The sequence below is a fragment of the Tyto alba genome, unplaced genomic scaffold (genome assembly GCF_018691265.1).
Source record: "Tyto alba isolate M040663 unplaced genomic scaffold, T.alba_DEE_v4.0 Super-Scaffold_42, whole genome shotgun sequence".
Lineage (NCBI taxonomy): Eukaryota > Metazoa > Chordata > Aves > Strigiformes > Tytonidae > Tyto > Tyto alba.
The window spans coordinates 5,715,931-5,738,584 of record NW_024881318.1 but is presented as its reverse complement, the minus strand read 5'-3'; the positions used below and the strand labels follow the sequence as shown (position 1 = coordinate 5,738,584).

At 45.4% G+C, this 22,654-nt stretch overlaps 1 protein-coding gene across 1 annotated transcript in view; it reads right to left on the bottom strand.

The window, feature by feature from the left end:
- The window catches only part of MYO5B (myosin VB), a 148,249-nt gene that overhangs the window by 81,722 nt on the left and 43,873 nt on the right, over positions 1–22,654 (bottom strand). The window contains exons 5-10 of the mRNA XM_042804532.1: positions 13,950–14,106; positions 10,864–11,007; positions 9,840–9,921; positions 5,623–5,730; positions 3,353–3,462; positions 1,504–1,769 (exon numbers count right to left, since the gene is read on the bottom strand). Coding sequence (XP_042660466.1) covers positions 1,504–1,769; positions 3,353–3,462; positions 5,623–5,730; positions 9,840–9,921; positions 10,864–11,007; positions 13,950–14,106 — 867 coding nt within the window. The remainder of the gene's footprint in view (positions 1–1,503; positions 1,770–3,352; positions 3,463–5,622; positions 5,731–9,839; positions 9,922–10,863; positions 11,008–13,949; positions 14,107–22,654) is intronic.

Below are 22,654 nucleotides of genomic sequence, written 5' to 3'. Positions count from 1 at the left end.
CAGCAACCTCACAATCTCAAGCCATTCCCCACTGAAACACCAAACCAAAAAGAACTGTATTCTTATCACACTTGGTACAAGCATTCCTGTAAACCTTGCTGTATGGCAGCAGTCACTGTTGAAGATGAGCAGGCAGTGGGCTATGCAGATGCTCCTGCACTGACTTCTGGCATCCTTTCTGCTGCCATGGCTGTCTGTATTAAAATAACATCCCAAATACCAGCAGCTGTAGAAACCCCATGAGAGGCTTTATACACAAAATCCAATTCCAGAAACTGCGTAGGTATTCTAGCCATAAAAATCTTTCTGCAGCTGACCCAGAACCACTTTGGCAGGATTTCATTCTGAATTTCAGATTCACCTAGATCTGACAGACTTGATGAGGAGAATGCCATTACATGAGATTCGATGTTGAGTAAGCACCATGACTGCACTGGGTCAGGGACTGGTTCCTGGAGCAGCTACAACTCATCCACCCACCTTCCCCTCCAAAAGAGGAGCAACCGAGTATTTTAATATATTAAGGGAGCAGAGCAGGTCACTGCTGTCCCAGTTAAAACCACAGAATCACAGAATGGTCTGGGTTCGGAAGGGACCTTCAAAGGCCATCCAGCCCAGCCCCCTGCCACGAGCAGGGACATCTTCAGCTCGATCAGGTTGCTCAGAGCCCCGTCCAACCTGGCCTGGGATGTTCCCAGGGATGGGGCATCCACCACCGCTCTGGCCAACCTGTGACTTCTCCCTTGTCCTTGCTCACCAGACAGATAGAAAAGGGATAGTGTTGAAAGAGGGAAGGGAAAACCCAAACAGATTACCTCTTTCATTTTCCACCCCACAACTGACAGAATCCCTTCCTTTCTCCTCCATCTCCTGCTTCTCTTGCAGCACTTCAGCTAAAATGAACTCTTCACATACAGCTCTCACATCCCTCTTCTACCAGTGCTCAAGTGCCAGGACAACAAACCAGATAGTAACTAGTACACAGTCCTAATTTAGAGCAGCTCATTGCCCCTGAGGTTGCAGGATGCAAGCCTTGCTGTCAGTTACGGCAGAGCCTTTTGTACCTTAACCCCTCAATGCAGGTTCCCAAAGTCCTCTGAAAGCTCTTGCTGCAGCAGCAGTTTCACAGCTAAAGAACCAAAGAAGTTTCCTTAAACCAGAGGCAAAGCCAAGTGCAGCCTTTGGTCTGCACATCAGCATCTTTACCCCTAGCTCATCTTTAAGTTTTGTGCTTTTAATGGTACAGGGGACAGAAATCCTGAATGAAATGTTACGGGAAATATATCCCAAAAGCCAGCGCTCAAACAGATCTGCATACACCGTTTCAGGGTCAGGGTTGCACAATCTAGAGGATCAAAATTGTAATTCACACACAACTGCGCTTTTTTCCATCCCTTCCTATTAGCCCCTTCGCCTGCCACAAGCCAAGTGCACATTGCCAGAAGGGTGAGACAAATCGGAAAGGCCTAATTAAACAGCCTTAAAAGCAGAAAGCGTGCCTACCCATAGATATCGAGCACGCCGATGAAGGAGTTCGGCTTGACACTGGTGTGCAGGGTCTTGTTGATGTGATGCACAAGCCAGCTGAAGAGCTGGGCATAGATGTACTTGGCTATGGCGTTCTTGGCGTTCACCGCTTGCAGCACGCTCAAGCTCTTCACGTAGGTCTCGGTGCTGGTGACAAACTTGCAATGGCAAAGCCAGTGCTGCATCTGGCTGTGCTCCACACCCAGCAAGTCACAGAAGTTCTTCAAGTGCTCATCATCGCTCTGCAGGTAACGAGAAGCAAAGCCAGCAGGTTAGTGACACTCCAGAACTGGAGTTCTAACACCAAATTTCCAGACCAGTGCAAGAAATCAGCAGCGTTTCATAATTATCTAGTGAAATAGTGTGTTTCTCTGCAGCTGATAGAAAACAGAAAAGCAATAAGCGCCCATCCAGTTGCACAAGTCTTCACAGACATGGATGAAAAGGCTCACAGGGAGCTCGGCATAGTGGTACACCCTACGGCTCTGCTCCATCCTTACAGTCCCAATTTTCATAAAGAGCAGACTTCCACAGTGACTGTCAACAGAAGAGAGCACTCTCCTCTTTACTCCTCCTTGAGCTGCAACTACACACTCCTTCAGAGCAACCTCGATTAAGCCTGAAGTTAAAGCTTAAACTATGCCGTTACACTATGCCTTTGGCAAAACTAACCCTACTTTGAATAACAAAGCTGCACAATGTGTGTTACCAGAAGGTCTTGTGTTTTGCATAATCAATAAAATGAAATGAGAACTTCAATTTCTCTGGTGCACTGCAATTTTTGCCTGCCTCAAGCCTCAGTGAGGCTGTTCTGAGTCTCTATTACACCAAGATAGCAGGCACTGGCATTTGGACAATGAGAAATCAATTTCCCTTTCCTCAGTGTAATAATACATATCTAAAGGAAGTGAATTCTTTCCAGTTAGGTACACACACATACAGAAGCTGAATGGGTTTGAGGATGGTGAGAAAAATTCATCTTAAAAGACTTCTGGGATGCTTAATTGCTATGATACCTTTCTGACCATGGATTCAAAGTCATAACAGGATTATTTAATACCATGCAATCACATCTAAAAGTAATTAAACAACATGAACTCCATTACATAACATTGTCAGAACAGACCACTTTTCACATATACATGTTGCCAAATATCAAGCAAATTACCCCCAGCATCTAACTAATTGCACACCACATTATCTCAAGGCTACCACTAAAATAGTGTGCAGACCCCATTTTAATACTTCAGTTAGGAACAAACAACCCAGTCTGGAACGCAAAGATAATTGACAGGACAGTATTTTCCATATAATCGCTTTTTTCACCACCCTGAAAAAACACAGAAACAGAAAAATCACCACTGGGGCTTCTTCAGTCTTATTTATTCTTGCTCATTAACTGCACAGTGCTGCTTTGAATACTGGCTGGCCACATCACAAGCAGCAGCCTCATGGCTTCTCCTGTAGCAAACCAGTTGTAGAGCATCACCCCTTCTGCTGGTGGGAGTCACCGTTCCTCCAATACTCTGTGCACCAAGTCTTTTAAGAAAGCAAGAAGAGTTAAAGATGGGTTGGGACATAAGGTGGTAAGCACCCTTTGAATCACCTTGCTTATTGTCTGGCTAGAGAGGAAAAACAACGCACTGTCTTCCAGGAAAAAAAAAGCAACCATGAAATCATGATGTGTTTTTGAGAAAAGCAAAGAAAACTAGAAGGAAAAGGGCTTTCTACCGAAGGATGCTGCTGTGAAGCTCAGCATATTCAGTGTGGCCCGATTTATGAGCATACAAACTCCTCACGCACCCCACTCTTGCTGGTGACCTACCAATATGCTGCAGGAATCACCACCATGTTCCGCATGGATTTTCAAGTTCCCTAGGTGCAGAATGGCAGCAATTACCCTAAAAATGGTCATCTGATGAAGCATCTTCACTCCTATAGGAACAATTGATGGCTGATTGTCACAACAGAAAACAACAGCAATTTTCAGTTTATTTGAAAACCAACAGCCTGGTAAGGAAATCAAACATTGCAAGCATTTTCAGAGTTATCAGACTTCTCCCACTAAACCCACCATAAACCCTCAGTAAAGTCATCACTCAAAAACGACAGCAGACTGAGAGAGGAACTCCTCATGTGATTTCTTTACCCCTAATGATTGCATCAAAGGGATTAATACTATTGTAAACATGCCCAAAAATGAGGATGCTATCCATAGTGATCAAACAGGATCAGAGCTACAGGGGTTCTGTGACTTCTATAGAACAAGTATTTGTGTCTCTGCAATCATACTCTAACAGCAAGATCTCGCTGACAACTGAAGCACAGAAATTACAACTTATTGCTGGTGTCCTACAAACAGAAGAGAAAATTACAGCCATGCACACAATGAACAATGCCTCCAGACTGGTGTTACAGCAAGTTACCAGGGAGGTGATGTGGCTCCGGTTGAGATGCTGGGGACAGTAAAACAGAGCTTCACATGTGGGTCTTCACGGAGGGTATAAGATTTTATTGCTTTACATATTTTTCTGGCAAGCTTTTGCCAGTTTTCCCAGGTGGAGCTTTGCTCAGCAGCGGCCCCCACACAGCTCGCTTGCCATATCTTGCATTTTTACATCCCAACCGGGTTTCTGTGACCCTTTCTTGTTCAGTGCTGGTGTCCTAATTATCCACCCAAGGTCTGAGACCTCACCTGCTGTTTTTTTAATTACCAAGAGCTTCCCTTTGTCTCTCTCTTGGGACTTTTCTGTTATTAGCACAGTGAGAAATGTTTCAAGGTTACTAAAAAGGAGCAATGCTCTACTGTAACTTAGCACTCTTAACTGAAGTTAAGCCTGGCTAGGGTAGGGATTTGCACATAAATCTGACCTCCCCTTGTTACACATGAAAAGGCAAGACTAGAAAATGCAGTAGCAATTGCACTGCACCCTGAACAGAGGCAGGCAGATCTGGGAAATACCGAGGGAAATTGGGAAAAGGCAGAGCCAGAGGAAGCACGGGAAGAGCAGGAAAACCCCATCAAATTTGCAGTGGAGGAAAATGCTCACACAGTGCATCATAGGGACCAGCAAGGAGACAAGGGGCCTGCTTGGGGAAGCAGAGAAGGGTACCAAAGGGACACTACATGTGGCAAGGGGATGAGGAAAGAGTTCCCTGGGAATCACAGTCCTGTGGGCAAGGTTGGAGCAACCAGGGGACTCCTATTTTTTTTTGAGTAGTTAACAGTTAAAGGTCATACAAGCCACACAAGACGAGGGTAAAGACAAGACCCCATTCTTCAAAAAGGAGGTCAAGTCCATCTAAAACACAAGAGAGGACAAATCTAGGGGAAACACTTGCTGTTATAGTGCTTATAGTGCTGTTATACCCACGCCTGCTGCTGGCACAGCGCAGTGGCTGCTCGGGGGGATTTCACAGCTGGCTGTGAACATGAAGAGCTCCTCTCCCAACATACAAAAGGAAATGGAGGGGCACCAGGAGTTACCAGGATTTAAAAACTTGGTTTCAGATAAATACTAATAAACTGGGAAAGTTTTCGCCTGCAAAAGTTGTTTTTCCTTCCAAACAGTTGCTGCTGCAGCCAGGCTACGGCACTGCTCCACAGCAGCATGCATGGGTGGTTATTACAGTGGTAGATTTTGCAACTGGCCATTCAAATGTGGACTCTGCACAGCAGGGTTGTACTGAGCTCATTATTCCCAGAAATCAGCTACTCAGTACCATACTGTGATGGTCCAAGAAGTGACATCACCCTCAACCCAAATACAGATTGAACTGTATAGTAATACCTCTTTTCCTGATGGTAAATAGCATTTAAAAATAGCAATTCAAAGCTGCAGCACAGCTCCAGAATGCTTTATTTGGATTCCTCTTAAATTCGGTGTCCTCCTCCATTTCACTGCTGCTTTGTAGATAGATGCAAAAAACACTGCTTCAGCTCATACTAAAGAACAAAGTAAAGCCAACTAGGTCAATAGGAACAAGGATTTATACTTCTTAGTGTTACAAGAGAGACATATAATTCAGGCAAACTACTGAAAACATTTGCAAGAGACTTCTGCTGGAAAGGCTCCAAGCAGAGGAACCCCTTACCGAGCAGGTTGAAGGCCTGTCTTGTTTTCTCGAAGTCAGCAGCATCATCCACACCATTAACAGATGTGACACCTCCATTAGCAGTGTAGAAAAAATCTTCAGCACGTGCTGAGAGAATAAACAGATGAAACGCATCAGCAGTCAGTAGCTTTCCGGAGCGTGCTGGGATGCTTTCAGTCCCCCATACTGCCCATCCCCAAAGGGCACCCCTCTCCCTTAAACTATGGTTTACTTAGAAATGAGTGAAGTATAACCTTGAAAAGTGCCTGCAACTACTCCTTGCAGTGATGAAACCCCTTTCCCATGCAAAGCAAGTTCAACCAAGGCAGAGCTGTAGTATATTTGGGATTCAAATCACTGCTCTATTGCATGGGCGCAGACTATTTCAAATATTGAGGTTACTACTTTCAGGGTTTTTTTCATCTGTTTTACATACCCATGACTGATTCAGATACTTTAACACCTTTCCCACATAATGCCTTAAACCTGGGGACCAACGGAAATGGAGAATCGCTCACAGTGCCAGCACTACACCATTTAGACAACCTCACGTTAGCAAAGTTATTTCAGGACGACATCAAGCTAAATCCCATGGGGACCAAGAGGCATTTCAAGTGCAGATACAATAAGAAGAGATCACTGGATTTATATCCCCTCTAAAAAGCTTCACATGCAATCGCACCTCCTTAAAACAAGGGGTTTGTGACCAAAACCTTTAAGATATGCCAGGCTGAGTCCTGGCAGAGCTGGAGCAGGCTTGGCCCCAGGAAGGGCCCCATCCCACCCAAAATCAGTTCTCAGCTTCAGCTCATTTCAAACCAGGTAGGAGTAGACTTGACAAGAAAAGCTCAGAAAGATTAGTAATACTCAAACCTACTTCCCAAGTATCACGAAAATAATGAGAAAAACATCCTACTGCGCATTCCACATCAGCCTGCTGATAACCTTTAAAACCACTGCAATCTGCACTTTTGATTCACATTGATACCAGAAAGTCTCCAGCCCACCCACAGGTTTTTACATTAGCTGTACTTTCAAGCTGTTAAAAAAAAAAAATCATTTAATTCTTCTTGCCATACAAAGCCCTGGGACCCAGAGGTTTCTGTAACTCCGCTCATTGCCAGAGCACTGGGAAGAAGGGGCAGAAAATGCTGATTGGGGCCAGAGAGGTGATGTCCATCCCAGTCCTCCCAGCACAGCAGGAGCTCACCCAACCCGTGACGGAGCACAAGGCATCGGTGCTGCTGCATGTCACCCTGCAAGAGGCACCCCGGGTCGGTGGCAGTTGATGGGACCAGGATGTTTGTCACCCACTGTGCCATGCAGACAGCCGATTACAGCACTGCTCAGCAACACCATTTCCAGCCAGATTGCCCCACTTTGCTGGGAAAATCACTAACTCCAGGCACAGCACCATAACCCTACCCCCACATGCCATGGAACACACCTCAAAGGAGAAACCCCCCTTCCCCATCAGCCTCTAATTTTAACCACCCACACTGAGATCTGCTTCTGCCTCAAGTTGTCTCTGTTATAGCCAACTTCAATATTTATATTTCATTGTGTGCAATTATTTTAATAACCACAGAAACGCTTTGATTCTCTGCAACCAGATAAAGCATGTTCTTGCTCTGCACCATTGCCCAGGCATCATTTGGTTAGACACCACACTTAAAAAGAGTGCCACATTGCACATGAACTCCTGCATTTTAAGTCACATATTTACTTTTTAGGTTAAAAAAAAAAAATCAAGATATCAAGCCTTTAGGATTGCTCTACCTGAACAGCCAGCACTTTGGTAGTGGTTACTTTTGGTTTGCTTTGGTGGGCTCACATAATTTGAGACTGTTTTCCAGCATTTTGCAATATAAAAGTGAGTAACAATAATTTTTGACATGTGCAAGACCCAAAGAAGAAAAAACAGCTCTTACTTTTGATATGGAAAAATACACATCCTTCTCCCTGTCTAATAAAAGGTGGATTTGCACATCAAGATACCCCTTGTTTCATATAAGCCTTGGGAAAACAGGGTTGACAGCTAAGGTAAGGTACAGCTCACATGAGGAAATAAGTTTGAGTTTTGCCTAGTTATCTCAAGATACGGGCTAGTAAATCTGATGCAAAGTCGGTAACTGAAAAAAAAAAAAAAAAAAAAACAAAGAAAGAAAAATAAGTGAATTGTGAACATCTGCACTCACAAAGAACTGCCCAGGACTAGTGATTTAACAGGTCAGGGCAGAGCCTGGTTCACCCCAGCAAAAGCAGCTCACGGCACCCACACCCCCATCCCCCAGGAGCCATCCCTGCCAAGCAAACAAGCAGCATCGCATCTGCCAGCTACGAACGCTTTTCAGGGAGGTATTTTTAAGCTATTGCAAAGTGACAGTGCAGGAATTTTGGGGAGAATCGCTTCTTTTTCCATTGTATTTTACCCGAATTCACAAGCAGCAGGCTGTACGGACCGCTGTGCACGCTGTGAAACAGCCAATGCACACGCACCATGTGCAGCTGGAGACTGACACCCACTCACAACATCAAGTTTTGAATAAAAATGACCCAAGAAATCCTCCTTGTGGGCTAACGACCCTGGCAACCCCCACCTCCTGTGCCACCAGCTGTTGCTGTTACACATTCTCCCTGAAACCAAGGGCCACAGTCACAACAGCATAAAGATGTCCTGGATGATGCACAAGGAGAGCAAAGAGCTCTCAGCCTTTACTATCACCAGTCACCACAAACACAGACGATGCTTTTAGGGAGACATGTTGAAGAAGACTCGTATCTCCTCTGATCCACATGCTCCCAAGAGGAGAAAGGTGATTGCACAGCTGGAGCTCTCCCACATCGACTCATCTCCCATCTCGGGTTGAAATAATTTATGTCTGAATTTTAAGATGCCAGCAGACAACTTCATTACTCCGGGAATCTTTGCAGAAACAAAGCACATAACCCCACGGCAGAAACTCTTGAAAGTGCTCAAAGGAAATGTGCTCTGGCATTGTGTGAGCATGCAACAGGACCAAACACGGGCTCTTTGACACTAGCTAGGAAGCCACTGTCAAAAGAACATCATTTTGGGACCCTTGGAGATGAAAAGGAGCCCCAGGTCCATCATAAGCCCTGACCTACTGAGCCAGGCTTCACACTACAGCTGGTGCACAGTGAATCACACAAAACCTTCACCTGCCACCCAGGTGTCTTGGGACAGACATTAAGGTTACACCTAGACAGTCTCAGAAGTTATCTTACACCTTAAGCGAACTCACGGATGTGGTTGTGTGGTTTGGTGTCACTGGGCAGATTAGGGACTACAGCTGGGTAATGCACTGAGGCTTCCTGGTGGCAACAGGACATGCCTACACTGACCCAGAAAGTCAGTAAGACAAGCCCAGAGTTACCCAGAAACCCAAAGCCTCTCTCTCAATCTACCACTTCTCTGTAGTCATGATGGAATCCTCTGCAAGGCTCTGCAGCAGCAAGGTGCCCTGCATTGGAATCACAGCTTGCCTTGCCCACCATTTTAAACATATAAAAGCAAGTTTTAAACCTCACTTCTGTTTTTAAGAAACAGCAAGTATTCAAGATTAAAAATTAATTACACCACAACTCTACACACCCTGCTACAAGTGAAAAGCCTCTTATTCAGATGTCTGACAGATTTCGCTGAAAAACATGGGGAAAAAAAAGAAAAAAAACAACTTGGGACATATCCTAGGAGTTAACCACTGAAAAAAATTGATTTAAAGAACACAACTGCTCCTGCCAAGACTCTGGCCAGATCAATCCATACTTACACTTCATTTAGAAGACAGATCATTATGCAAGTTTTGTACAATACTAACACACGACCTCCCTGCATCAGCTGGCATCTACCCCGGCATGTGTTCCGCTGTGGTTCTGCATGTGGTTTCTACAAACATACACGGGCTGCTTTGACCATGGCTAACCTCCAGCAACAGCTCCCACCCACCAGCAGCACTTGCACAGCGAAGGCGATGAGGGCTGGTGTCTCATCCAAGGTGCCACGTCCCTGGAGATGGTATGATCAAAAACCCGTGCACTACTGGGGAGCAGCAGCCCTTCAAAGCTCATCTCCCTATACCTCCTCCCACTGAACAGGCACAGACAACCTCACCAACGACATACATTTCTAACCCCAACACTGCCACCACAGCTAGGCAGCAGCTACCAGTGCACAAGGAGGCAGAAGTACTTACTTAGTCTAAATTCTTTGAACTCTGGAAGACTCGCCGAGGCACAAAGCTGATAGAAGATGTGGTAGTTGCGCTCGTCCTCTGCCTACGGGGAAAACGCCGAGTTAACAGAGGCACGAAGATGTTACAGCAGTGCTCCCACCCTCAGCACAGTGCTCACTGAGCCCAGGGACGCCCCAACCCCATCCCCTGCTTCCCACCATCAAGGCCCACCTTGGTGCCACCAAGAAGGTGGGACCTTTTGCCACCTGGGAGAAAGGAGGTGCCAAGCCTTGTCCTGACCAACTGTACACTGCTCATCTTGCAAAGGAAATAATGTTGTATTACCATCCACACCTTACCCCTCTTCTTGGATAACTACTAAGTTAGCTAGCAGGCACCATGTTGCAGACAGTAACGTAAAAAGAGGTGGCCTACACTCGTGGCTTCTTAACATTGTTTTTAGGATTTTTGTAGTTGGGTGGTTTGGTTGTCTTGTGTAGGGACGTAAGTTTTGCAGGTGCTTCTGAGGTAGATCTCAAGCACAAAGCAAGAAAGCTGCTTCTGAACCCTGAACAAGAAACCCACAGGATGTTCCACAGCAGACACATCAGCCTCCTCAGCCCTTCTGCTTCTCCTCTGTCTTCAAAACTGAATACTGTTGCCTGCAATTTATTCTTCCTGGCTTTTTATGAGGTTCAATAAAAATGTTGGCAGCTGCCCAGAGAAGGGCTCTCCACTCCTGCCCAGCAGCCAGGCCAGGAGCAGTGGTCTCTCCTCGGGGCTCCAGCCACAGACCAATGGAGGAAACAACCAGTGGCCAACTAATGAGTCTCCCACATATTCCTCCAGAATGAGGTCATCAGCTTGGGATCGTCAAGAACAACCGCAACAGATTGAGCCTGAAAGACATGTCTGGAAGCCATGCCCACCAGGAAAGCTATTTTTAAAACTATTTTTTTAATCTATAGAAAGTACCCAGACTATTAAATTCCCAGAGTCCAGCACGCAAAAGAAAGAAAAGAAAGAAAAAAGCACAACTTCTCACCTGGAATACAACTCGTGATTTTTCCAACAGATACGTGCTCATGTTGGCACCAACGATGTGGCATTCTTTATCAAAGCCAACCTTAATGTACTTCCCGAAACGACTGCTGTTGTCATTCCTTGTTGTTTTAGCATTTCCAATTGCCTGCATGAAACAAAATTAAGCATGAATTTTTAACTTATTTTTTAAAACTGTTTAAACATTTGAATTTGTAATCGGTGTTAAATAAATAGTCATGGGAGGATTTGAGGAAAACCCCTTCCCAGATGCAGAAGGCAGAGCAGCAACATGACTTTTGGGAAGACTCTTCTTTGAAAATGTGGTGTATCCAGAATTTTTATGGGAGAAAAATGCATATAAACAGCAGTGAGTATTTGTACAGTAGTTAGATCATCTACAACCCAACAGCCACAGCACTCCTATTTTGTCTTACAGGTGACTGTTCTGTCACCTTTGTTCACAAAGAGTCAACACTGGCAGCTTCCCTGGAAAAGACATGAGCAATAAAGCCCCGTGAAAGGGAGGGAACCAGCTGCAATCCATTCTAGATGTTTGGGCTTTGGTTCATGGATTTGGTGACATGGCCAGAGCCCCTCCGTGCCTCCCCAGCACCTCCCTGTCACCTCCTGGGCAGGTAATGCTGCCACACACAATGGCAGAAGGGAAGGAACCCAGCCCACTTGCAAACATCAGGGATGCAGCACTACAACCATAGGAATCCATCAAGCATCCAAAGGACCAACCCATGGTGATGCAAGAGGGCCAGAGAAAGACAATATCCCCCTTCATGGCTACACCAGCCTTATTTTCTACCACCACTCTCCTGTCCTGAGATGATGAGCCTCAAGCAAGCACAGAAGTGACGGGAGGGAGTGGACACGTACAGGAAAGAGCTCTCTGGCACCTCTCGAGGGCTGGCTGCCTTCCCCAGGCTCTCCTTGCAGACCATCTCTAACCACAGTGCAGCTCTTGGGGAACACACCAAGCATGCATGCTTAGAAAGAATCACAATATGACCTATAGCATCACCCTGACGCCATCCAAAACTTTGGATTACAGCGCCTCCAGTTGCTTGTAGTGGACTCCCCAGGGAGCTGCTCTGCAGTATGGTGCTGCCTACCCCAAAGTGGCTGTTGCACATGCAAAGCTCCTTGTTGCTGCCTGCCCCCTCATTCTGCTCCACCTTCCCATCAAGGGTTGAGGGCTCCTTGGCCTGATGGCCTCAGCATCAGACCCAGAGCAAGCCCTGCCTGCTCCCTGCCCTATCCAGCCACCAACAACCCAATTCCTCTGCAAGCTAATGCACCTCCTTCCCCCAAAGCCCATTTCTTTAACTTTTTACTGCAGCTCATCCATCCCCACCACTTAGGGTCCCTCCCAGACCTGCAGCCCCCACTCCCCCCCCAAAACCTTCAGCACACATCCCGGACCATACATAAAAGCAGCAGCAGGACAAAGGCAGAGCACACACGCTCCATTTCTGCCCAGAGCCCAATTCCCACTCCCCAGAAAATAAGGAGTTAAACTGCTACAAACAAACACTACAGCTAGACATTCTGCACGCTCAACTGCGCATCCAGAATATCATCATCCTCTTATCGCATGTGCTTCAATTCCTCATCTATGAAGCAAAGGTATTTGCCCCATCTCCCAGCAGGGTTGTACATCCCACCAATCAAACACAGCACACCTCGGCACTAAGGACTATTTCACAGCATACACCTCCCTCTACTCCATCTTCACACTTCATTTTTGCAAATCAGGCAGTTCTCTGATGGTTTTTGCATGGGCAATGTTCTCATCAATTTCCAATAAAGACAAACAGGTTCCCTGGCCCCAGCACTTAGAAATTACATCCAGAACTGAACACAGGCAAGAGAATTAGAGCAACAGTATCATGAGGTCATACAGAAGGACAGCATACACTGTGAATTTTTCATTGGACGCTTTTAAACGTTCTCAGGTATTGCAGTTACATTTCACAGGGGCACAGGAGATGGGTGGGGAAAGGAGTAAGACAGCACGAAGCCCACACTGCAGCAGATCCTCAAGCGTCCTCTGCCAGCCCTACACCCACATGGTTTTTCTTACTGCTCATCTGCACCATCACGTGTTTTACCGTTCCAGTTTGCACCTCACATCAGGCAGCACGATGCTAGACCGTGCATGCTGCCTGTTGGGCTGGGGTGGGCTTGGTTTTCACCCCGGATCAGCCACCACCTCTGTGTCTGTTAGACAAACTGGCCACGAGGCACCTGCAGGAAGCCTCCCTTCAGGTTAATCCAAGCCTAAGCTTAAGAAAAGGACAGGTTCGGCCCAGGAGAATGCTGCACCGCACTACAGATAGATCCTGCCTTTAAAAGAAAGTCACACAAGTCTGAAGTGCTTAACTAACTTTGGAAAAGCCCAAATTTTGTCTTCGTGTTGACTTGGATATTTTGCAAATGAAGGCAACTCTGCCTCCAAAATCCGCTTGGAAATGGGATTTAGGCACTCAGACATTTATTTTCACCATCTGGTCATGGTGCAATGAAATGAAGCAGCTTTCTGTTTCTTTTGTATTTGTAAAATGAAATTTTTTCCATTAGAACAGGGATTTCCCTATAATGGGACTTGTTATTCCCTGTATGATTGACAGCAACAGAAAAATCAACGAAAACAAAACTGCACTGAAATACCTCAAATGGATTAAGTAATCCCTTTCCCTTCTATTTCATGCCTATACAATCAAACATTAGGAAGTACCATGTGGTGGCAAGAGGAGGAAGATGATGAAGATGATAAAATACTAATGGTGCCAGCAGCACCACTCGGGCTCTCCACTCTGGAGCCCCAGTCAAAGCCCAGCTCCTGTGCTGGGGATGCACGGGCTCAGCTTCAAGACCATCAAATAGAGGAGGAGCAAGTGGGGTGGGCTAAAATCGAGGCCATCGGTGTATTTCTGCATTTTCAGTCAGCTCAGGGCTGCTGTGAGGCTGCAAATCAGGTCTGGCTCACAAGCCCTTAGATCTCTCACCATTTTTGTGACTTCTGGAGACACTCAGTGAACACAGCAAGCAGGACAAAGGCAATTATGCAGCTTTTACCTCCATAATTGGGCTCAATGCAAGGACTTTGCCTTCGATGTTGATCCCACTGGAAGAACCACTGACAGTTGCAAGGAAGCGCATGACATATTTAGCAGAGACCGTCTTTCCAGCACCTGATTCCCCACTCACAATAATGGACTGGTTCTTCTCATCCCTGTTGCAGCAGAGGAAAAAAAAGCATGTGTATGTTAATCCATTTTCTTGTTAACTGTTCATTCATATCACACAACAACCTTCTATCTTCACATGTCTCCATCTCCTTCATTATGGATGCTGGATTTATTCTGGACTTTACTAAAGTAATGGTGAATAATACCCAATTGTGATACATCTCAGAACATCTGCAGAACGTCTCCAAGGGCTTGCAGAGACAGCACCAGATGAACCTCTGCATGAATTGCTGCTGCTTCCTTCACCCCTGGAGCACATAGCCCAGCCTTGGTGAAGCCCATTCCCTACATACTGCAATAACAAACCTCTGCTGCTTGACATTCGTCTGGAGAACTATTGACAAGCATTGGCTGAACGTCAGCTTCTAGTATTAATGTATTTCATTTTTCCCTCCAATGACTTCACACAAGCACTTGAAATTTTGCTCAGCAAAACATGGGCAACTAGTCAGGAAACTTGCTCGAGTAGCTGATTGCTGAGCTACTACAAAACAGATACCCAGAAAGGTTCCTCTATGCTTAAAATATCTTAAAAATACTGAAATTGTGAAATCAAGCACCCTAAAATTAGGAAATAGCAGAAGTCACGATTCCATATTCAATTACATGAACATCAATATTTTCACACATATCTCAAGTTCTGGTTAAAACTTTGACACCAATAATACACGGCACGTCTCTGACATCAGACTCACACCATCTATTCATCTCCAAATTCTGACAAATTGTCGGTTACTGCTCCAAAGTGCAGAGGTGCTTCTGGAACCAAGGGACAAGAAAAATAAGATAAATTGTTTAAAAGAAATTCCTGGTAGACATGATGTAAAGTTTTTTCAGCTACTGAAACGAAGTCATTTTTGCAAAGGACTCGCTCGTTAAGAGAGGGATCAGGCAAGCCTTATCTTCTCCAAGCACACACCAAATTTGCTTACAAAAGGATACAGGTGTACCAGCACCAGGATAACAAAATTCAAGCAAATATACACCAGACCTTTTTATCAGCACATATGAAAATGCTTTGCAGGAGTGGGAAGCATTATCCTGGCACTGAGGGGCTGATGCAAACCCTTCTCCAGCCACGATGGGAGCAGCCACTGATGCCCCATGCCAAGCCTCAGCAGCTCTGATGCCATCAGAACTAGCACAGACCACCAGATACCTACGGGGCATGGGACTTTGCATGGGAAAGTTAAGGGTGCATCATCTCGTGTAGCTTTTGAGCCTCGCACGGAGCACAAGGCTTATCCAAATGACTATTTCTACTTGCAAAATTAATCACTCACACACACAAAAACAAAACAAAACAACACAAGTGATCATGGCTATATTAAAACACCCAGTCCCTCCCATCACAGGTGCACATGGTACCCAGTAGATACATCCCAATAATTAATCACTTTAACATGCTGGAGCTGCAAGGCAGTGAAGGGTCAAAGGAGTAAGTGGAGCTTTTTTTCAAAGAACTACATCCCTCTAGGCAAAGATCTGCCAGCACTGGGAGCAAGTGCCTCTGCTGCAGTGAAATCCACTCCCCAGGGCATCTCCAGCACATGGCAAACCCGGCACCCCTGCAGTCTGGCCATGGACTTCAGGCAGGAGAGAGTTTTCATTGCAGGGTTTGATATAAACTCCCAAAACATCAGAGCTACTGGGGTAAGTTGTAAGTACATATTTGAGTGTGGTTTTAAATAAGATCAAATTAAACTTCCCAGACTCTGCCCAGCTTTCATGAAACACAGTCAAATACAGGCACACATAATCCTATATATGAGCACAACAATAAACTTGCACCTTGCAGTTCTCTTGACATCAGGAAACACTATAAAAATGCATTTCAATTTAAGAAATTCAGTTCAAAGAATAAGAAAAGAGGCTAAATGATTGACATATACCACTCTTACACTTTCAACATAAATACAAACATGCCGTAACACCACACCATTATTTCCCTCCACTGTCAGCCACGTACATCCTAATTACTTTTAGGCTCAAGATAATTGGATTGGAAAAAACCCTCAGTCAAGTCAAACATGTGACCTTTTGGGGCAAACCACAATTTTCTGACACTTCCAGCAAGAGAGAACTACTGAGCTAATTTCCAGCTGTGTTTACATTTTTCAGGGTGTGACTCATAAAGCACACCTCAATCCAACCCCTGGCCGGCTCCACCGCTCTCCTTCGTACCCACCAGCAGGAAGGCAAGAGGAACTTCAAACCACTCCAGCTATCAGGCAGTTAATGCAGACATACCAGCCATGAACCAACCTTACCCAGGCAGCTAACAACCCTGACAACCCGGAGCTGGTGCTCCCTGTGACTCATCCTGGGTGGGGACAACCCGCACAGGTCACCCAGGACTTGTTAAGTCATGGCTGCCTGCCCTCCACACGCCTTGGCAAAGCCACCGTGACTCTCCCACAGTCAGTCGGCCGGCAGGATCCAGGCACAGGGCTGCCAACACACACGTCTTGCACCTTTAGACTTCCATGGGTGTGTGATAAAGCTCTTTTTGAAGCACAAGCCATCAGAGACAGGAACCTAACAGAGAAAAAACAGTGCCGGATCCAAAGTGAGGAAGGAAGACTAAGCACCAAAAACATAAGTATGCTGGATAAACCCATAGCAGCAGTTCCCAGGACAAGATATAGCAGTGATTTATCATGGTTTGTTTCTGGTTAAAGTAAGTGGGAAGTTTCACATCTGCTTTGATCATCTCCATGGACAACCACCTGCTGAGCTCCAGCAGCGAACATCCCATGTTGGTCATCAGGAGGATGCAAAGCATAGAACTCACGTCGGCTAAAAGGGAAGGAGCAGAGAGAGGCTTTGGCATGGGCTGCAAGTGTGGATGGACAGACCATCTTTAGTTGGAGGTGAGGGAGAAGCAGAAGAAAGAGATGGCAACCAAGGTCTCTGCCAGTAAGCACTGGCCCTGCAAAAGGAGCTCTGCAAATGCAAAGGTGGCTTGGCTTAGAGCTACACTTGCCTGAAAGTTACTTAAGTATTATTGCTTCTTGCCCTTCTCAGCATGACAGGTACTGCCCAAGCAGCACATTTCAGAAAACATTTCCCTACCACTTTTTTCTTTACACCAGAAGATGAAAACTACACCAGTCTGGGAGAGAGTCTTCAGTTGAATAAAGCCAATAATGCTCAAAAAAGAGGTATTATGCATTCCTTGGCATCCAGTCAGCACTGCTATAAGGTATTATTTTGTAACCTGTTTTTTTCTATCTAAGATTAACAATTAAGACCTCTCATTACCAATTCTGACCTCTTTCATAGCTTCTCCATATCAGCTATTGGGGTGTGCCTGGCTGGAGAAAACAGACACCAACCCACCTGGGAGCCCATTCAAGGAGTGCTCTAGACCCACAGTTTCCACAGGCTTCAGGTCCCATCACAAACTGCCTTTTACGTGTCACCCTGAGTGGTTTATTCCTCCCTGTGGCTTGTCTCTTTTAAAAAGTACCATCATTCTCCAAAAAACACTGAATCTAGTGATAAAACCGACAACCAACACCATTTACTGCTACTACAGCTGCTCTGCAAGATCATATTTTCTCAAGAATTTGCCCTAACAACTGATGTGCTCTTACATGAAACAGGCCAGGTGGGTTCTCCACAGCTCAAGAAAACTTCTGGAGTTGTATTATATTAATAAAATAAAAAGAAAGATGCTGGCTTCCAAACAAGACAGCAAGGCCATTCAGGCTCCTGCATTTGAAGTAATGTGTCTCTTCTGATTTTTTTTTTTTTTTTTTTTTTTTTTTTTTTTTGTGAAAAATGCACGTTCAGACATTTCTTTTCCAACTTGAGGAACAAAGACCTTCAGGAATAAAGGCTACAGAGACCTTCCCTTCTTCACTGTACAAGTTAACCAACTGCTGGTGCCATCAGGGAAAGACGGGTGAATCCCATGGAGCAGCTGGTACCAAACAGGCTGCTCAGTGAGCAGAAACTGTTAAAACCAGGCAGGACTTGTTTGTATTCAGCACAGAATAAAAAAATACTGAAACATGTGACCATTGTGCAGGTGTGGTATGCAACACGGCTGCTTGTAATACACACAATTTTGGCAACATCAGCACAGAAGAAAATTATTATGGAAATAGAGCCTTTATAAAATTAAATGCTATGGGTGAATACCAGCTCTGCTGCATCATGGCAATGCTGCCACATCTCCTCCTGGGGCTTGTGTGGCTCCTGTGCACCTTGGGGCTGCCACCATGGCTTGTTATCTTGCTGCAACATGCATCAGTGCTCTTCTGCCCACGGCAGAGCTCACACGATGCACACATTACAGGCAAGGCGTCCAGCCCAGCAAAATAAATAAGGCAGTCACTGGAGTTTTCGTAACATGTGAAAAGTATCACAGACTGGTTTGGGTTGGAAGGGACCTTCAAAGGCCATCCAGTCCAACCCCCTGCCACGGGCAGGGACATCTTCAGCTCGATCAGGGTGCTCAGAGCCCCGTCCAACCTGCCCTGGGATGTTCCCAGGGATGGGGCATCCACCACCGCTCTGGGCAACCTGGGCCAGTGCCTCACCTCCCTTGTCGTAAAACATTTCTTCCTTCTATCTAGTATGACAGTCTTGTAGATACCAGTTTTTTTTTATTAAGGTGCCATCCGAGGCAAAAAAAAAAAAAAAAAAAAAAAAAAAAAAAGTCTGCTGTCTACAAAGAGAAAGTGCACTTCAAACAGATACCTGTGCTGATTAGGACTAGCTGCTAATTACCAGCCTCTGCATGGAGGAAACAGATTTCCCTGCTTGTTTGAGTAGTCAGTTCCTCACCTGCAGCAATGCAGAGAATACCGCTAGCCTACCGCTAGCCTCGGAAGTGCCTCCAAACAGCATGGGAAAGGTGTGTGGAAACATCCAAACTTCAGGCCCGCCCAGCCAGACACAGCTCTCTGGCTGCCCTAAATGCTGCACCCATTTTGGCTGCATCCGAGCAGCCAGAGGCGAGACACTGCTCACTGTTCCTGTACGCAGTGCTCAGCCTGGGAATGTCATTAGTCATTGTAATATATGATTTCACATCAATTTACTGAGTTAAGTCAGGGCTGAACATCACTGGAAACTCCTCACTGCAGGAAAGGGGATGGTCAAGCCATGGAAATAGCAAAGGGGTTGAACCCAGTGATGGTTCCCACCACCTCTCTGTCTGTCAAGAGGAGGTAGGGGACATCTTAGTGCAATGTATACGTCCAAGTTCCTTAGCCTTCACCAACACTGCTGGAGAGCAGGAGTATTTGAAGACAAATATACTCCAAATGTTCTCCAGATCTAAATCACAGTCAGAATTTTTCCAAAGTTGTCTTTTTTTAAATTACTGCTTTGAAGCCACAAGAAGGGACCTAGAACTTGTAGGACTTGTTTTCAAAGTCACCTCTTCAGAAAACGGTCATTGGCACCAGCAGCTTAAGCAAACCACCGCACAACTTCATCTTGATCTCAGCAGTGAGAGCAAAACCAGTTGCGCTAAAAACATGGCTCCTCCGAGAGGGAAAAATATCCGAAGCAAGCAAAGGCAGAGGCAGACCTCGTGAATAATTACCAGGGGTCACTCCAGCTCTAATCCTGTCTTCAACACTAATTCTCAGTGTTGTAACAAGTCAGTGAGTCTCTCCACCATGGAAATCATATTTAACCTACTTCTTTCAGGATGCTTGGAGGATTAGTGTTCATAAAGCAATCTGAAGATTAAAAATGCTTTAAGTAATGTAGCTTGAGTTTAGCCTGACCACAATGAGAACAACCAGAAATCCTCAATGCACAACTGGCTCTTCTGTATTGACAGTGTTGCACAGGCTAAAAATGATCATAGTTATTGTATTGAGTGGTTAGCGAGATATAAAAATGCAGTAATTTAATTACCATTGGATTGCATCCCCCCAAGTGCTAATGACAGCAATGAAAAACTGCGATGGTCTAACACTGCCTTCAAACGAATAAACAGAAGTGGCACACCATGAAGATAAAAATCAGAGCATTGCAGCATTGTAACGCTGAGAAGAGTCGCCTCTGAAAGAGCCTCCGAAGTCAGGAATTGTTCCCCTTGCAGTGACGTAACTGGAATTTGGAGCAGCATTGCTGCCAAAAGTGGCAGCAGCTTGTTTTACTCTTTGGTTTTAATTTGGGTTTTGAGAATACTACACCTGGCATCACCAGTCAACACAAATACGAAAACACAACTTTGGAGTAGTCAGACTTTTCCCTCAGAGAAACCCAAGAAGATACTGTTTAGCACCCAGTTGAACAAGAGAGTGTTTAAGAGCATACTTTCAATCTGCATTATCAAATAAATGCATGTTTTATGCTGCAACTGCTGAAGCCAGCAGCAACATAAGGATGGCTTTTCAAGTGCTCTATATTCATGTGGGTCTTTTTTACACTGTATCTTTCATAAATAGCACAGATTACCTTATACAACTTTATTTTTTCCTGGAGGTAGATGACTTGTTTTATACAGTGGCTTACACTGTTGGGGGAGAACAACTCATTTTTTCACCAACCTACACCCACATGGACCACACCAACACCTCCAAAATACATTTTGGCCTGAACCACCCCAGAGCTGCTGTAGCCCTTCCCCATCCTGGTACTATCACAACTGTAAAGATAACACTGCACCTTAACGCAACAAACTAGAGAAAGAAAACAGCAACATCCCATTTCAGCAATGCCAAAGCCTGGTGTAACATCACTCAGCTGTTGAGGGTGTTCCTGGGGTACATCAGATCATGCACAGCCCATTCAGGGTCTTACTCAAGAAGATATATTAGGAATGATGTACCCAGCAGGGTCCATCCTGTGCAGGATCAGAGACAATTTGTTCCTGCACACCTAGGTTTTAGTAAGAAGCCAGAGAGAAAATATGGGCTTGAATCTCTCAGTTGCTAGGAAAAAGCCTAAAAGTACCAGTTTGACCCTGAATGGGAAGGGATGAGCATACAGTATGATGCTCAAATAACAGGTAATATGCATATTAACCTTATCCTCAGCAGCCACCACCAGCAGCACAAAGTGTTACCTTCCCTCTGTACTTTATTTAACATGCATATCAATCTGACGTTTCTAATGCTGAGATTGAATACCACAGTGCAAATGAAGAGCTTAGAACGCTTTTAAGCGATGCTCCAGCAAACCAGTCACTCCTCCTGCAAGAGCAGTGGGAGTCCCACTGGTCCCAGCTCATCAAGGTACTTTCTCCCCAGACTGTTCTGTGCAGCTGGCTGGAAACACCCCTTCAATAGCAAAGGAAATCCTGCATACTCAAAGCTTCTGCAAAATGCTGAGCTGCCTCCAATCTTTCCACCAGTTCCTGAGGGCAAGCAGGAAGGATTGATGACCTTCTCCCAGGATTTATGCTTTGCATGCCCTGTTGGAGAAGAACTCCTCAGCCACACTAAAACAAAGTCAGCAATTCTGTGTGCTGTTGCTAGCAACAGCAAAACACGCACCCAGCCAATTTTATCAGCGCTTTGGTACCCTGATGCTCTTTTCTCTGCTGGGACCTCACCACAGAGCATCCCTGGACCCAGCCCCAGCCACCAACAAGCAGCAGCTGTCCCCGTGGAGCACTGCAACCCTTCGGATGGAGGAGCCTTCATGCTGCGTCCTCCCAGAGAGGACCACCTGGCAGCAAGAATCACGCTGGCTTTCTGCTCCCCAAGCTTGCTCGATGCTACCCCCAGCAGTTCACCTCTGCAGGAACCAGGAGGACAAGTCAGTTTTTCTTCCACTCCCATGGCAGTCCCAGAAAGAAGGTCCTTCATCATCTCAACCATCATCAGCCACTGATACTTGTAAAACTCCTACACTACCATCTAATTAATTACAATTTATATACATTAGGAATACCCCAGAAAGAGATTTTCAGAAGCCAGCAGGACCACTGACTTTTGGGTATGTGCTCCGAGTTCTCCACCCTGAAGTCTCCAGAACTTCACTGAGGACATGGGATGGCAAGCAGTGACTGGGAGGTGGACGAGGGCAGTCGCAAGCCACCTTTGCTCTGATGTAATTACAATGATCGTAAACACAGTTTAGAATGTTTCATGATATTTGGTGTTACAGCTTTCACACCTCAGAGCTCAACAGTTCCCCCGCATTTCGGCAGTAATTACATGTCTGATGTAGCCTGTTATCACTCCTTCCAAGCCAGTGATATTTCACACACACAATCATTACTCTTAGTCACGCACTGACCTTTCTGTAGCTTAAGCTCTCCCGTGCCAGTGCTACCCCATTATGAGTATTTATGATTTTTCTATAAGGGATGTCTCATTCATTAGTAAAGCTGCTAGCAAAGAGCATCATTCTCTTCCCAAATTGAAAAAAAAAAAAAAAAAAAAAAAAAGAGGAACATTTAGTTGGCCACTTATCCTAAGAGCATCTCAGATCCCTCTCATAGCAGGGCAAATAAGACTATAAGACTAAAAGGAGGTGGAGGCAATGGGAGTCTCCTTCAGTCCTTGGGAAACATTACTTGGAGTCTCTCCCATTTTTTTTTTCTTTGTATCA